At 41.1% G+C, this 16,685-nt stretch overlaps 1 protein-coding gene across 2 annotated transcripts in view; it reads right to left on the reverse strand.

Moving 5' to 3' along the window:
- gucy1a2 (guanylate cyclase 1, soluble, alpha 2) overlaps positions 1-13,938 on the reverse strand; it is a 36,385-nt gene extending 22,447 nt beyond the window's left edge. For both annotated transcript variants that reach the window (XM_068709665.1, XM_068709656.1), the window contains exons 1-4: positions 12,599-13,938; positions 6,921-6,982; positions 5,422-5,546; positions 2,702-3,612 (exon numbers count right to left, since the gene is read on the reverse strand). In XM_068709665.1, the coding sequence (XP_068565766.1) occupies positions 2,702-3,612; positions 5,422-5,546; positions 6,921-6,982; positions 12,599-12,919 (1,419 nt within the window). In that variant the 5' untranslated portion in view covers positions 12,920-13,938. The remainder of the gene's footprint in view (positions 1-2,701; positions 3,613-5,421; positions 5,547-6,920; positions 6,983-12,598) is intronic.
- Between the last annotated feature and the right edge of the window lie 2,747 nt (positions 13,939-16,685).

Raw genomic sequence — 16,685 nt, forward strand, 5'->3', positions numbered from 1 at the left:
AGTCTTACCAATAAGGGTATCAGGGATGTTTAGAAAATGTATTTTAACTGGTTTGTGAGCCGTGTGATTCTGCTAGCTGTCTGTGGGTTCTATTTACGTGTCAGAGCAAAGACTGGTGTAAACAGGGCTCTGACAGGAAAACATGACATGACAGGACTTTTAACTGCACCATCTGCCTTTGGCTGCAGATCTGTGGTGCTGTTTATTCACATCTTGCCATGATACATAAACTAACATAATTTTCCTAATTAGACAAGCCATCTCAACATTTGGTAAGCCATTTTCACATCTCTGTGAATTGTTTAAAAAGTGTGAGACAAGTAAAGTGACTAGCTGAAAGGATTATGATTTACCTTTACTAACGTCAATTCACATACCATTTATTTTCACCCACCTTTTTACTCATAGTGATGCTTTGCCTACATGAGCAAAAGTAGCCGGTGTGCTTAGAAACGCCCAAACAGTACATGTGCATAAGACCTAGCACTGTGTACAGGTCACTCTCAAAAAAAATGCTTATCTTGTCTGGTTCACTCATAGAATCAGCCCCAGTTAGACGAGACACCACAGAAAAGCACAGCCCAAAAAGAGAAGGAAACACAGCAATGTAAAAACAATCCTCGAATGCCTCAACAACCAGTAACATCCATATAACAAATGGGAGGAATTGAATTTAGCTAAAGCTGCCTCAGAATCAGTTGCACTAGCAATATACTAGTGCTTTACAGTACTCTCTGTGAAACGTCTTTTTATACCCCTACCATTTTTACCCCCAAAATTACATTCACATACCTCAAGTGATCAAAATGTGCCTTTCAACAATATTGATCAACTAATTTTACTTCTTTGTTTTGTTTTTCTTGGTCGGATAAGATGGAATGATGCTAACGCCAGGGACATGATCCCTCAAAGACTTCCCACCCACCAGTGCAATAGTAGACACACGTCTTTTCCCCGGTTGCCTCAAACAGTGTGTTCCCTCAGTAACTGTATGTTTTGGTTCAGGATGAATTGGGACAAATTTGGAACCAAACTATCAAAACTAGTTTATACTTTTGTGGTGGATCAAAGGGTACACATTTACTCTCATGGGGAGAGATTTTTTTAGAATGCTACTTCAGTTACATCCACACTAATGCAGTTGAGTTTAAAACCGGGGTTTTAAAACAAAACCTATCTCTGTCCACACAGGCATCTTAGCATCGCTTTCAAAATGATTTCCGTCCATACTAGCAAGCCTGAAAACGAATATCATGTGACAATTCACATACACTGGTCATGCGGGTGCCTGTGTAAACAGGAAGTAGATTGGTTGCTTAGATACAGAAAATACGACAGATTACTATAGTACTCTTTGATTATAAAAAAAAGGCCGGGCTTGACACTTAAGATCTTCCTCCATAATGTTCCTGTATATACTTAAACGGACAAATTTAGTGGAAAAAGCGAGTTTTGGTTTTCAAACTCAAACTCTCTCTCTCTCTCTCTCTCACACACACACACACACACACACACACACACACACACACACACACACACACACACACACACACACACACACACACACACACAGAACTGATCCGTCTCCTCTCTGTCAGTTCTATTTATCATCAGGGAGTTTGGTGCTGACACTTACAGCCTGCACTGACCCCCCAATCAATAAAGAACTGGATATAGCATACAACTCTGATGTATTAATTGTTTCTGGCAAATTGGAACCAATTCAAACCTCAGACTAGAGCAAATAATTGACATGTTCAACTGTACCAAACTCAGACACTACACGGTTTTGACATACAAACTCCTGGAACACTCTGGAAACCTGTGTGTTAGCTTCCAATGGAAACATATAAAACAAACTAGAAATTTAACCAAAATGTGGCCGCCCTGCACTCCACCTATTTAAAATGAAACACAAAGCTTTCATTTGATAACATAATAGCACAGAGATGGTGATTATTGTACTTACTTCTATCATATAGTGAATACATCACAAATAAAAGTGATGTTACAAACCAAATTATCAATTAATAAATGTGCTACTAAAATAGGTGGATTTCCTCATGAAGCTTGTTGTAGCACTGTAAATTACACTTGTATAACTTGGAGGGTAAGGATGGTGATACTTCATCTTTTTACGACTACCAACAAGTCCATGAAAACACGGCAACAAGGAATTGCCCTACTTGCATGTATCATCTACATAGCCAACAGACCAGTATCATATTCCCAATAGACTTTTATTGTCCAAAAACTATTAAAAAAATCTAATAAATGAGTATCACATCACAGCATTTGGGTAAGTTACAATGAACATAGCCAGAGTTGTTTACTGTAAACACTGAATTGCCTGCTTGACATGGAGACACTCTCCAGTGATCAAAAATGGAGTGGCTGAGACATTTTTTAAATGAACTACCTTGGCCATCACCATTTGAAGAACGGAATTTAATAAAATTACTGTCTGTGGTTACACAGACGATACTTGTTTCGAAGACAAATTCATTGCTGGTTTTGGGCTTTTCACAGGATTTGTTGGTAAATAGAAAAGATAACACAATAGCAGCCTTATTGTTTCAAATTTGAAACTTGATTTGAGTTAAACAAGCACTTACTAAAATTGCAATAATTCTCTAAAATATTTGGTGAAAAGTAGGATTTGAGCAACAGTGTCATCAGTTATGTACGATATATGTATTACCTTCTCCTTGGTGCCAGATTGTGTGGTATCAGGCCTGGTGCGGATGGTAAATGGGGATGCAAGCCTCAGCAGGATGCCCTGGAACGAAGGATCCATCTTAGGTGAGACAATCTCAAAAAAGTCCCTGAACAAGAGAGTCCGGTGAGGCTCAATGCGAGCCTGTTTCCTCAATCCTTCTCCAAGCTGCAGTAGCTCCATGCGAGGCCCCAGGACAAGGTGAAACGGAAAGGCACGGCAAAACGTGGCCAGGGATATGCACAGATCACTGGGGTTGGTGGAGAGTGAAAGAAGGGGGCGTTTAGTGCTCACTGAGGCAGCATTTGGGAGGGAGGAGAGGGAAGGAGGGCTTGTCTCCTGGATTTGGAAGGACAAGCAAACTGTGGGAACAGAGGTTGGGAAAGGAGAGGGAGGGGACGGGGACGAGGAGGGTGTGGCAGTGGGGGACGCAGTCGGGGTTGGGGTTGTGGAGTCTCCGTCTGCGTGTTCTGTATCTTCATTGGGCAGCAAGGGAGTTAGAGGTGGCACCTCTTCTACCTCAACTTCTGAATGAAAGATCCGCCTGGCAACAGCTCTGATAAACCCTGGCATGACCAAGCCAACAACAGAGGCAGGGTTGAAACAATGTAAAAGCAACACCTTCCCTCTTCCATCTCTTTCTCCCTGCTCTCCACCTTTATCCAATTTTCTTCTCCCTGTCTCCTCTTCATAGGGATCCTTGCACTGGAAGGAGGGGCTCTCAGATGAGGCACGGCGCCCTGTGGAGGTGCGAATGTGTTCCAAAATGGCGTCAAAGCCATTGAAGAAGTCCTGCAGGTTGCCGCCTACAGCCCGAAGCACTCGTTCATTTTCTTCAAAGCAGAGGCCAAAGAACTCTTCTCCGAAATGCTCTCGCAGCTCACAGAATGGTACTCCTGTGAGAGAGAGAGAGGATGCAAAACATCGATGTCAGCGATGTCGAATAGCACTCTTTTGAGGATAACATCATGAACTGATGACACAACAGTACACCTAACCTGCCCACATGCACACAATCAAATACCTACCCTGACTTAAAAAATCTACTTATGAATATAAGCAATATGATTGAGAAAACATGTCATTCAGCAGCAAACACACTTGCATCTTTGATCACTGTCTTTCTCAATGCATCACCCTAAGCATGTGTAATAATTTTCCATTACAGCTTCTTTTTAAATGAAACTCAACATTACATCTGCTCCATGAAATGTCTTGACCAAGATTTTAATTTTAAAGCATATCAATCACAAAATAATACTGTTCAAAATAATCAAACATCAAAGCCTTGTTAAAATAATGAATATTGAGAAGATAAAATGTCACATGCCTACTAACTGAATAATAACTCAGGAAAAAATAGGATTAAGGGATTATAGCAAATCTAAAACTGATATTTATTTATTATAAATAAAACAAAATAGAACAAAAACAGAAACAAAATCTCAAAATGTGAAAGAAAATAAACAAAATTTGAAAAACATAAATAATGACTTAGTGTATAATTATACAGACTTGCAGAGAAAACTGCAAACAAGTTAATGCAAGAAGTGACGCAATTCAAAAATGCTGTTAAAAACGTATTAAAATAATAATAATAATTACGGAGCCATATTATTATTATCTTGGGTATTAATTGTCATACAATTAAAAAAAAAGTTGGATAGATTAAATTAGCAAATGTTAAGAGAAGAAACTTGAATATTCTCTGAGGTATAAAGTAATAATATTAACCCCCTTCCTCGGTTCCATAATTATTTATTTTTTTATCAACAATGGCTGTGATACTCCGGCACGTTAATAGACAGATTATATACGTTCAGCTGTGCCTGCAACGCCAAATCCTGCCTAACCCGTACCTAAAAAAAAGATACATTGTTTGCAGTGTGCCTGCACAAAACTGAACTCATGACAAGCTAATAGATGATATTGACAGCAAGATTGGTGTGGGTGTGTCATCAGCAGTGACATGAGCTTTTTGCCAAACTACTAGGATGAAGAGGATGCTAATCCTTAAAGTGAAGCTTAAGGGTTTTCTTTGAAGGATGCCACAACTCAGCCTTTAGGACAAATGACGGACCTTGGACATAGAGTGGAATTATTTGAAATGAGTTAATTGAGGTGGTTTGGGCACAGAGGCTTTTAGTGGCAGTGGACGCCTCCCTGTGGATGCATTCCAAGTACATCCAACTGGGGCGAGATCCCAGGGCAGACCATGCTGCAGGGATTTTATATCCCTTCTGGCCAGGGAATACCTCGGGATCCCACAGGAAGAGCAGGAAGACGTGGCATGTGGAGAAGGATGTCTAGTCTACTGCTGTCTGTCACCATGAGTCACCATGACTCACATCCAGGTAAGCGGTATAAAATGGTACCATATGATACCATATTAGTGTCTACGATGTGTTTTGGAGGTCTAGCCTCTGTGGGATGGCTTTGTTTAACTGTGTAATTGTCCACACACACACATGTAAAAAAACAATGCGAATCCTGAATAACATGAATTGGGGAAAAGAGAAGCAACGCATACGTGAGTGTGTTTTGACTTGTAATAAAAATAACAAAGTACAGTGCAATCGATCCAGGGAAGCACCATAAAAAAAGACAGTTACAAAGGAATGAAAGCTATAATGAATACATACACATACTCATTACCACACCAACTTGTATGCACTGCAGACCACACACACACACATCTTACTCACCCAGTATGGTTGCCATGTACTGTAGGATTTGTAGGACATCTTCTTCTGAACCAGAATTTTCTAGAAAGGGGCACTTTTCGTCTCTCCTTTCTCTTTGCCTCTCCTCATTGCCAACTTCTTGACACCTGTCAAAGGCATAAACCAAACACACTCAGCGTAAGCCATGGTTAGCCAAGAGATCGGCAAATAAGAAGAGATAATAAGGTGATAATAAGCTAATAACACAATGAACCCACATCTCATCCCTTCAAGACATACTGTGGACGGGAGTTTTCTGTGTTTTTTTTGTGCCAAAAGCCATCACACTGTAATAGTTCACTATAAACTGTGCTGATACCAGTTCTTCAGGGAATATTTCTTCATGAGAAAGTCGATCCATTAAAAAAAAAAAACAATGGCAGTTGTGGGTTGTTCTGAATGACAGAGTTTTTTTCTGGAGTAGCTTCTGAGATTTTCAAAAGACATTTTCCAGTGCAATGAGCTCTACAGAAAAAAACTAATTTTGTTGGGGTGGTGGCAAAAATATATCTGAATAGATAGATACAAGTAAAGCTAAGTGAGAATATACTGAATACACATTTTTGTGATTTGCGTGACACTTTAATTAGCTTGTGTAGGTTTGTATTTTTGGTCGATGTGCGGATCTAGTGAAACAGCTGGACAACAGAAAGGCAGGGAAATGTTCTCAAGGTCTCATGCTCTTTCACTTTCGACACAGATTTGTTTCAGTCTGGGAATTAAACCAGAGACCCTCTGGTCACAAGCTTAATTTATAATGTTTGCACCACTACATGTAGTGTCCAACAGAAGGAATACCATTGCTTTCAGGTTGCTTTTTTGGATTCAAAATAATTGAGAGACTATATATATAATTATTGACAGACGACCATGTGTCCTTATATGATTTGTTTAAAGTAAAACAGGAGTCAGTTGCACTGTACATGAATAAAATAGGGAACAAATGAGTGACAACAAGTAAGGCCAAGGGGTGAAGGAGAGTTGACAGGACAGAAAAAGAAAACAGCCATGGAAAAAGAAAACTCTGGAGAGGTCCCAATGTGTTTTTCTATATTTGTATTCAGTATGTGCTTCATGGACAATGTTGGTACGTGTTGTGTCTGGCTGAATCTTCTCTACTGCGTTTTACTGTTTTGACAGGGAAGGACAGTGAGAGAGAGGCAGAGACAAGAGGTGAAAGAGTGCGTCTATATATGGTGTGTCTGTCTGTCCGTCCTTCTGTCTGTCCTTCTGTCTGTCTGTCAGTGTGACCAAAAAAGACTGGAAGGCAGGGAGAATGAGAGGCTCAAACAGACAGACACAGACAGACAAGAGAGAAAAGTGAGAAAAATAAAGGCAAAGGGGAGAAAATGAGTGATAGGGACGCTAGGACAAGACAGCACGTAGACAGCAAGTGCGCAGTGAAAACTGATAAAAGAGGACGGGAGACAGAAAGAGAACCAGCAAGAGGGACCAACAGCAAGCGATAAAGACAGTCTTACCTGATCTCTTGTTGCCTGTAGAATTGTAGAGTTCGCTGTAGAGCCTCCTGAACAGTCTGCGTCTGCAAGAAGAAGTGAAAATATTGTACAAGAAAATGTGTAATTGTGTGTCCATTTTTGCATGCAGTAAAGCTACAATACTGCACATATTCACTGAAATCATTGGAATGTATTACACACAAATTGGTGGCTTCCTCTCTTGCCATTATAAGGTTAGGTGAGGACACTTTTTAAAGTAAATATATGTGGTTATGGATCCAGTATTGGAAAGCATGACACACAATCACGCCCAGGCTTCAAGCACACCTGGACCATCTGAGCAGACTAAAAACTCTGCCAAAGTATCATCTGAAGTGTTATCTGCAGCCAAGACACATTCAAATTGAATAGATCTTTTTCAGCGGAGACATTGTGACATGTCATAGCAGGAAGAGCACAGGTGTAAATAATCAAATTAATGATGGCTGATTTCCACGTCGCTGCTTTAGTTTCATGATATTGGCGTTGGGCATGCTGCCTCACAGGCTCACTGTCACAGCTTACTGGGGCACTTGATTAGAACATCATAACATCATTAATGTTATTAGTAACACCTGTGCTTAGCGAAAATATATTTTATTACTATTGTTTTTATATTTTTCAATTTTGTCTGAGGCTTCCACAATGTAATTGCTGAGAAAACTATGGTTACTGTCATCAATTTCATTTGACATTTGTGAGAGTCATTTAGACAAGTTCTACTAATAGCCCAGCATCCGTGGAAAAAAATAATGTACTCCCATCAAACCCTGTGTGTGTATGTGTGTATGTGTGTGTGTGTGTGTGTGTGTGTGTGTGTGTGTGTGTGTGTGTGTGTGTGTGTGTGTGTGTGTGTGAAGCTGGCCTATTTTTCGTAACTGACAGCCTAAGCTAGAGGAGGCGGGTCCAATGTGATTATCTGTGATACGGCTCAAACGCAAGGCTGTAGTGACAATACTAGAACACAGTGTGCCAGCTGGAGAGGTCATCCTGAGGCCTCCGGACAGATAGAGGAGTGATTTTGTGTGCATGTTTTTGTGTGTGTGTGTGTGTGTGTGTGTGTGTGTGTGTGTGTGTGTATCAAGAGACAGAGAGGGAGAGGTTGTAGAGAAAGTGACAGAGACAGTGTGTGTACAGTCAGAAAATAAAAATCTACATATTAGTCAGCAGGTGTTTTAAAAGGTGAATATAGTTATTTCACTATCAGCTAAAATAAGAAATAGACGTCATATTGTAGCTAACCAACTGGTATTACAAATGTCTGGAGCTTCTCTTCTCAGTGCTGACTCATTTTTTCTTTACATTGCGTTTATGTCCATATCGGCTGATAGAAAAATACTTTTTCACTATTAGCTACAGTGAACCATACGTCAACTTAGCAACAACAGCAGCAAGATGGTCACTGATAGCTTCAAAAAAATACCCAGGGGGCCATCTTTTCACAGTCTATCTGTGAGGGGGAAAACTCCCTTTCACCTCTCTATTGCATGTGTAGAGCAGAGTTGGCGTCTTCTCAATCTCCTCTTATACTGCGTCCTTCATTCAGCTACTCATTTACCACAGAACATGCACATTATAGTGTGGGCACACAAGATTCCTACAACATGACCAAACACACAAGCACTAACTGTTATCAGCCACACATGCACACATGTGCAAACATACTGTACACATACATCGTCATTAGTCTACATTGTCGCAATCCCTGGCATGTTTACTGCACACACAATTCCATACCTCATCACACATTAATCTCACTAACAAACCTGCTTAAATGGTTTACAGCTAGTAGATTGCAGGGTTGTCAAAAACACACTACAATATCGAGCCTACACTGAGAAGATTCAATTAGGAAAATATCTACATAATATGGTAAAACAGAATTATTATATAATAACAATATAATTATTATAAATGGAATGCTTTCATGTACCTGACTAAATATTTTTAAATATTATGAAATCATGACAATGGCATGTAAGGGAAGATTAGTAAATCAAAATGTTCCATTTAAAGAAAGTGGCCGAGTAAATTTCAGGTTGAGAGTTTAAACTCAAACTTTCTCTCTCTTTTAAGACACATTCTGCTCTCCTCCTTCTCCTTTTCTTCTTCCCTGTGCCCTTTATCCAAACCACTCTGTCTCATTTGTTTGCTCTGTTTCTTTACCTTGGGAGGAGAACAGTATCTTACCAATACTCACTCCATTCCACTTGCTCTGTTGCTCTGCGTTGCTTTCTTTCCCAATGAGGTTCAGTCACACTCTACTCAACTATGTGAACCTTCCTTTTCTGTCTGACTGATTCCTTCACTCCTTTTATTGCATCTTCCTCCTCCGAATTTTCCAATAGCATGAACCGGTGTGGTCTATGGTCACAGCGCAGTGGGTACTGGTGCTTCAGCACAGTTTGAAAGCTGCCCCCACTACTAAAGAAAATAGAAACTCACACACCAGATGAGACCTCGCAACATCCCAGCATGAGACACATACCAGTGTGTTAAAAAAACTAAAACGTTAAACAGTTCATAATTCCCTCTCTTATATCTAGTTCACATTGTTCTGAAAACATATCATTGAAACAACTGTTTTTATTCAAATTTCTCACCAAAACTAAACTTTAAAAGATTATTTGAACAGATCATTATACGTTATAATTAACATTCACCTAAAATAAATTTGAATTGAAGTTCTTAATAATGATTTTTATCAAATGGAGCTATAACGCTACTTAAGAGTGTTTAACCACAGGTGTGTAGTACTAGATTGGACATGAGCAGTATTGAACGGACAGGATGTACAGATCGGGCAGCAAATGACACGTGTTGTTGTTGTTGTTCCTGTGTCGCATAAATGAGCTGATAAATGACATGATAATGTGATTTCAAATCATTGCATAGACTTGCACGTTCGCCAATACCCGATCCAGTATTTTAGGCTGTATCGGAGGCATTTCAGACCCTGGTATCGATATTGGAACAAATCTAAAGCAAAATATTTGGCATCTAGCTGCTGTTCCCTGCAAAATGTTTGATTGCACTTACTACTAATGCATGACCTAAACATTTAGGCATGCTATTTGTCAATAAAATGTTGGAATTATCCTTTGTGCAGCAGTTACTCAGAAGCGTTCGCATGGCTTCTTCTTTTATACTTGTATGCAAAATGCCTTCATTTGTTTTCACGCAAAACCAAAAGTCATGAAAACACAACTGTGAGTGTGCGTGTTGTTGCTTCTGGGTCAGTGTGGTCAGGGTGAAGACAACCACAGAGAGCTTGCTCTGTTCTCTCTGTCACGGTCCATTGCAGTCAACAACAGACACTGCCACTGCACGCAGCCACAGTGTGTGTGTGTGTGTGTGTGTGTGTGTGTGTGTGTGTGTGTGTGTGTGTGTGTGTGTGTGTGTGTGTGTGTGTGTGTGTGTGTGTGTGTGTGTGTGTGTGTGTGTGAGAGAATAAACAGTGTGCTGTTTTGTTAGTAAGTGAGTATGTGGATATATGTCTATTAGCTAATTTGCTAGTGTATGTTCCTACTTACTTATCATTGTTTTATGGCACCATCTCTATAAATGTATTTACAAAATGGACAAACATTCAAAATGATATGCCAAAAGTGCCATCCACTGTATGAGTGTTTGGTAGAAAGTTTAAGCTGCTCTATCAGAGTCCAGCCTAACTCGCGTATGCACATTAACACCCTGAATACACTGAAAAAAGACCTTGGACATTTACCATTTCCCTCAACCAAAGCACAACACCACAACGACCCTTACATATTTAGATGGAAAAGGGCTCCACTGATGATGCCCAACTGATGCCTGTAATTGCACTTATAGGCAAACAAAAACATACTTACACAGAGTTCCACAATGCTAGACATTATCATTATTGAGTGTTATACAAACCTGTCTTTAAGTGTTCCCTCTGCTTTATTTTTTTCACAGATCTATTAAAGATCAGGGCCAGTAAGAGCCTCCAGCTGAGAGCTGAAGTTGGCTCTCAGTGGTCCTCTTCAATATACACCAACTTCAGATTTTTAGCTGCGCTGCTGAATTTAATTATTTTGGGGAGGCTGTGCCTGGGCAGCAAAAAAAGGCTGGCAATATATATCGACTCCTCTGCAACATCTACAGTATTTCCACCAGGAATGGGACCACAGGGTCTGAGCAATTGCAATTTGGAGAAACCTATTCCCACAACCTCCTACCATCTGAACCATCTGAAGAAAACACAGCAGTGCTCTTATTATGTGGGGAACCAACATAAATAAACCAGAGAGTTTGTCAGTTTTAAATCCGGTCAAAACTCCAATATACATATTTTCATGTTACATGTTTTCTCTATGTTTTGGTTTGTACTTTTTATGGTTAAAACCATTTTAGCTAACAAACTGCTTACTTACACATGAAAAACGATATCAGAATCCCAATGTGGTCTTCTCACTGGCCACATGTAAACAAAGCATTATTTACAGATGTTTTACTACATGTTTTGGTTTGTGTATATATATATACTGTGTGTATATATATATATATATATATATATATATATATATATATATACTGTGTGTGTATATATATATATATATATATATATATATATATATATATATATATATATATATATATATATATAAATTCTGGTGTCTGTGGATATTGGCGGGGAATCTCTGCTTAAGTCATAAAGAAGTTTGTCGATTACATTACATCACCTTTAAAGTTATTTCCTGATGCAGATTCACATTTTGCAGACTGGAATTTTAATTATTTGATCTAGGCTACTTACTGGTATATGTTATTGTTGCCCAACTAACAGGGGCCACATTACAGGAGATGCAATCAAATCTCAAACTGATGTAGCCTCCCACCACAAAGGACCATGCTATAGCAAATGCCCTAATCGCACATCATCCATCACAATTGGACTCTGTTCTAATAGCTGCTTTATTACATTAGAGCCGGTAATACAACTGAGACACACAGAAACAGGCTCACTCGTCACACTCCTTACATATAAACAGACAGAGCATGGGCTTCTCTCTCTCTCTCTCTCTCTCTCTCTCTCTCTCTCACTCACAACAATATATTTATTATATAATCTGCCAGATGATTCAGGCTGAAGGATGAAAAGAGGCTCTTTTTTTCAGACAGTACAGCAAACGTCACATGATGATGTGAGAAAAGACATCGTCTGGGATTTCAGACAATATAGCCTACAATGGTGGAATAGGTCTTTCTCTTGCTCTTAAAGGCTGTGTGTCCTCCTCAACTTTGGTGACAGCTGTTTGGAATGGAATATATGCCTCTGGCTATTTGGTCATATTGACTTTCTCTCTCTCAAAAAAAAAATAGGCTACTGAATGTCTTCTGACGACCTACAGTCATTGATTTGGTCTATAATGTTCAGCTCTAATTGCACACGGAATGACAAACTAACTAGACCTAATACATTTGAACTGATTCCAGTAGAATGCTCTACAAATGTGTGGTAAAACTATACATTTAGTCAGGCTATATTGCATATAACTCATTGGACCCTTATTGAACATTAAAGTAGGCTAGTTATGTACAAGATGCCTTCATGGCTATGGCGTTATAATTTAGGACTATTTACTGATATTTCGTAGACACAGTAAAGCTCTTCTGACTGAACTGGAGGCCCCTACCGTGGGTGAGGTCAGTCGCCTCAGGCTCTCCCCCAGCGAGTCCAGGTTCACCCGTCTCCTCCTGGTGACCCTCTTGTGGGGACCTCCTTGCGACTCCTCGCCCGCCGGGCACGCTGCCGGCCTCTCGGCGGGGCTGCGTCCGTTCCAGAGCACCGCTCTGTGGGACAAGTGGAGGGAGGAGAAGGGGCAGCCTCGGCTCTCCTCCGCCGGCTCCACGCCGCCGTCCCCTACGTCTCCTCCACCGGGGCTCTCGAGCCCGCAGTCCGAGCCCACCGAGCTGCTGAACGACTCGGAGGAGATCTTGCGCGACGACGAGGACATGGTGGTAGCGAGGAAGAGGAGGGTGATGGTGAAGATGACAGTGGTAGTGTTGAGGAGGATGATGCTGCTGCTGCTGCTGCTACAGTCGGTTCCGTACCACGTCCACCTCTACGCCGGGGAGTCATCAGATAGTGGAGGGTGAGAGGGTTGGGTGGGTGAGGAGGAGGAGGAGGAGGAGGAGGGGGGGTAAGGTCTGTTTGTATAATTATGTATGCATGTGAGATGTGCGTCTGCGTGCGCGCGTGAGATAATGTCCAGGTCGGTCTCTGTCTATGCGCGCATATGAGATGCGTCTGTCTGCGTGTGAGACTCTGCAACCTATTCAGTGGGAGAGGGGTGGTCTGCCGAGAACGAGAGCACTAACGGCACGCAAACATTTATGTAAGGGGGAGGAGGAGGTGGGGGTCTCTCTTCTAAAAAATACAAAAAACGTCCTCCTTTACCCCCAAAACAAATCTCACCGGGAGGCCAAACACTCTCCAAAGGATGCTTCAAATAGAAAATAAAATATACAGAGAAACCCTGCAAACATTTTTTTAAAGCCGTTTTAAGTTGTATTGGCCTTGACTCGCGACGCAACTATGTTAAAGCAGACATTAGCTGACGAAATTGCAAAACAGAAAAAAAGGTCGCCAAAAATGGACATGTTGGTCCACGGTAATTCCGACACATGTAAACCATTCCTCTCACACACGGTGATTTTTGGCATCCGGAAGATGTGGCGTCTCCCGTTTTTCCTCTCCACTTTGCCGGAGAGAAATCCCCAAAGTCACGGCAGATGTGACTGCTCCCCTGTCTCTCCTCCGTGCCTCCTGCTTCCACTCCTTCTGGTCCTCTGCGACAGCGGTTTTCCTGTCTGTCTGCCAACTAACCGTGCTCTCATCATTCCTCCATCTTTCACTTGGAAGTCATTCACCGCTGCTGTTGTTCGGTGTCGTCTCTCTATATTGGTCGTCGCTCGGAGTGCGGACAGTGAGAGAGGAGGCTGGAGTGGAGGTGCGTGAGATGGGGAGACGCGGAGAGAAAGAGAGAGCGAGAGAGTGAGCGCGCTGTCAGCCAACGGCAGCACGCACCGGTGATGTGCTGAGCGCGCTGCGAAGTATGCATCAGCGCGCAGTTTGGCGTTTTAGTTGGACAAAAACACAACCAATCGGTGGACAGACAGACAGACACTTGACACATTTTTGGTAAAGTTGGCTATAGCTATTGTATTAACACAATTGGCGGAATTTACCGTGAACCTGTGCCCCACGAGGGCACAAATGAGACGCATCCTCGGTGTGATGACTCCACATTACCTCTGCCTAAAATATTCTACAATAACGACCAAACCAATGGCCTGGGAAAATGTCTTTGTGTCTAATTTTGTATATCCATTCCTTTACATTTAGCCTATCAAAATCTGCCTTCGGTGATCTAAGTAGGCCTACAGTGCTGTTTAAAAGTGTCTCTACCCTGTCAGGTGGAGAAATTCCAAATTCTGTTTATATATTTTTGATTTATTGTAATATGATTTCCTTGACTCAATTGGGAATGATGGACAATATCATACAGTCCATAAGGCAGTGTGAAATGGTTGAAAGCTCCGCAAGAAAGAAAACAAAGGTTGAGTCTGGATTATTTTGAAATAAAATACTGTTTACACGGTCTAGAATACACTTTCATGGATCATGCTAAAATCATAACAGTTCACATGTGAACAGATCCATCTCCATGGCAACTGATCCAACTCCCGGCTGGTGAAGACAGTGTGATATGGTTAAAGCTCAAAGGAAGAAGCCAAGCGGGCCTTCATTGGGGATTGTTTTGAAAAAAATGATATTACGGCAGAGGGCGACTGGTTGGTCTCTTGGTCTCTGCACATAATGCAGCTGCCATGTGTAGTCTGGTTTGTGCACTGTACTTAATGGGCATTTAAACACAGACAGGTGGTTAGGTCGAGATCAACAGGGGTCAAACAGCAAACGATTGCCCTGGGGCCAACTAACACATTAATCCGGCCGTGTCTGTGGGGATACATCAACTTTGTTTCAAAGGTTATTTTTGTTTCGTTAAGGTCATTGTTCCGGTTTATTTTTACAGTGGCATATACATGTTGACATCTTGGCTGGCGATAAACAGGTGATTGTTCATTAATTAACTAACTGAAAACTGCAATTAAGCAACATCTGATTATAATCAAACAACAGTCATGGCCAATAAACCAAGTTCATGGCAATGTGCCAAATGTGTTCAACATGGGTATTCAAGGACAAATATGGCTCCACAGGCAGATAATGGAGCTGGCAGCAGTGGCACACGCTTGTAGCCTCCCATTAGAGAAGAGAGTGACGCTCATGTCTGCCACTAATCACAGCCATGACCTTGACCTCGATTGGCAGAGCATGTCTGGTCATTGAGGGCCCCAAAGGGACAAGCAGAGAGCGAGACACTGAAACAGACATGATGCTTGCATGACACACACACACACACACACAGGCGTGCACACACACAGTGCAATTTCCTGGAGGTGCCTACTAATTCATTTGACTTTCTGGAGCAGCATGACCCCAATACATTGCATAGAATTTAGCTCCTCTCTCTTTCTCTAACACACACACAAACTCTCTTTCTCTCACACACAGCATGCACTAACACACACACTCTAACACACCGTCTCTGTCTCGCTTCCCATTTCCTTATCTGGTCGCTTGCTCTTAGCAATCAGTCTGCTATCCATCAGTAATAATGTGTCCATTTAATAAAGCCAACACAGCAATGGAATAAAATACTGTTCCAGTGAAGATAAGCCCCACTAGCAGCCAGCCATCTATAGCTGAGTGCAGACAGGGCAATAGCTCAGTAACTGCGTGGTCATGGAATTAAAATAAATAGAAGGGGCACCTCCTGGTATCATGGCAATCTCATTCAATAGATACATCTAAGATGGATGGCACCAAATTTTAATAACATTACCATGGAAATTAAGTATGGATCAGTCTAACCCTGAGTCTCTGCGGTATTACCTTTTACAACTGAACTGGATTGAACAATTAGGTGTATTACGGTAACCTTCATGTACTCGTCCATATGATTGTGTTTGTAAGTAATATTGCCTGACAATGATAGTCAATAATTTAGATTTGTTCATATACCTTTTCTGTGGTACTATAACATTTGGTGCACATTGGCAACTTTTACGATATTATGGTATGACTGATCAAAAACTTAATTTGAACGCTAAAAAGCAATGTAATGTTCTTTTCCCATTGATAGTTAAATTATCATCATTAAAATTAATCAGACACTAGTTACCTTTAAAACAGATGTAAAAGTAAGTTTTACAGGGTCTCCTCAGCTACAACTCTGCAGCGTATTTACATGGCGTCTAACACACATATATACAGAAACAAGCATTCACACAAACACAGATATTTCAAATAAATCCATGCAAAACAAAAAAGAGAGAAACCATATATAGACAAAACCAGCCAGGAGCCAACACACATATTTAGCAGAGTTTTTCAGCATGCACAATCTGAACAAAACTTGTAGTTGTGGAATGCAGGAAGATAAGAGGTTTAGCCCGCTGACACACACCAGTGAGTCAAAAACAGGTTCTCCCCAGAGATAAGCAGGCAGACTCACTCGCAACATAAAACACAATTGTACATTCATCCATTACCTGCCACATCACACACAGACTCACACAAACTTGAGCAGTTTAGATATTTTAGTTCTGTGTGTGTGTTTGTGTGCGTGCCTCTGTGTGTTACCAAGCTTATCA

Source organism: Cebidichthys violaceus, unplaced genomic scaffold (genome assembly GCF_023349555.1).
Source record: "Cebidichthys violaceus isolate CVI_PGR_0920_01 unplaced genomic scaffold, fCebVio1.0.p SCAF_1, whole genome shotgun sequence".
NCBI classification, from domain to species: Eukaryota; Metazoa; Chordata; class Actinopteri; order Perciformes; family Stichaeidae; genus Cebidichthys; species Cebidichthys violaceus.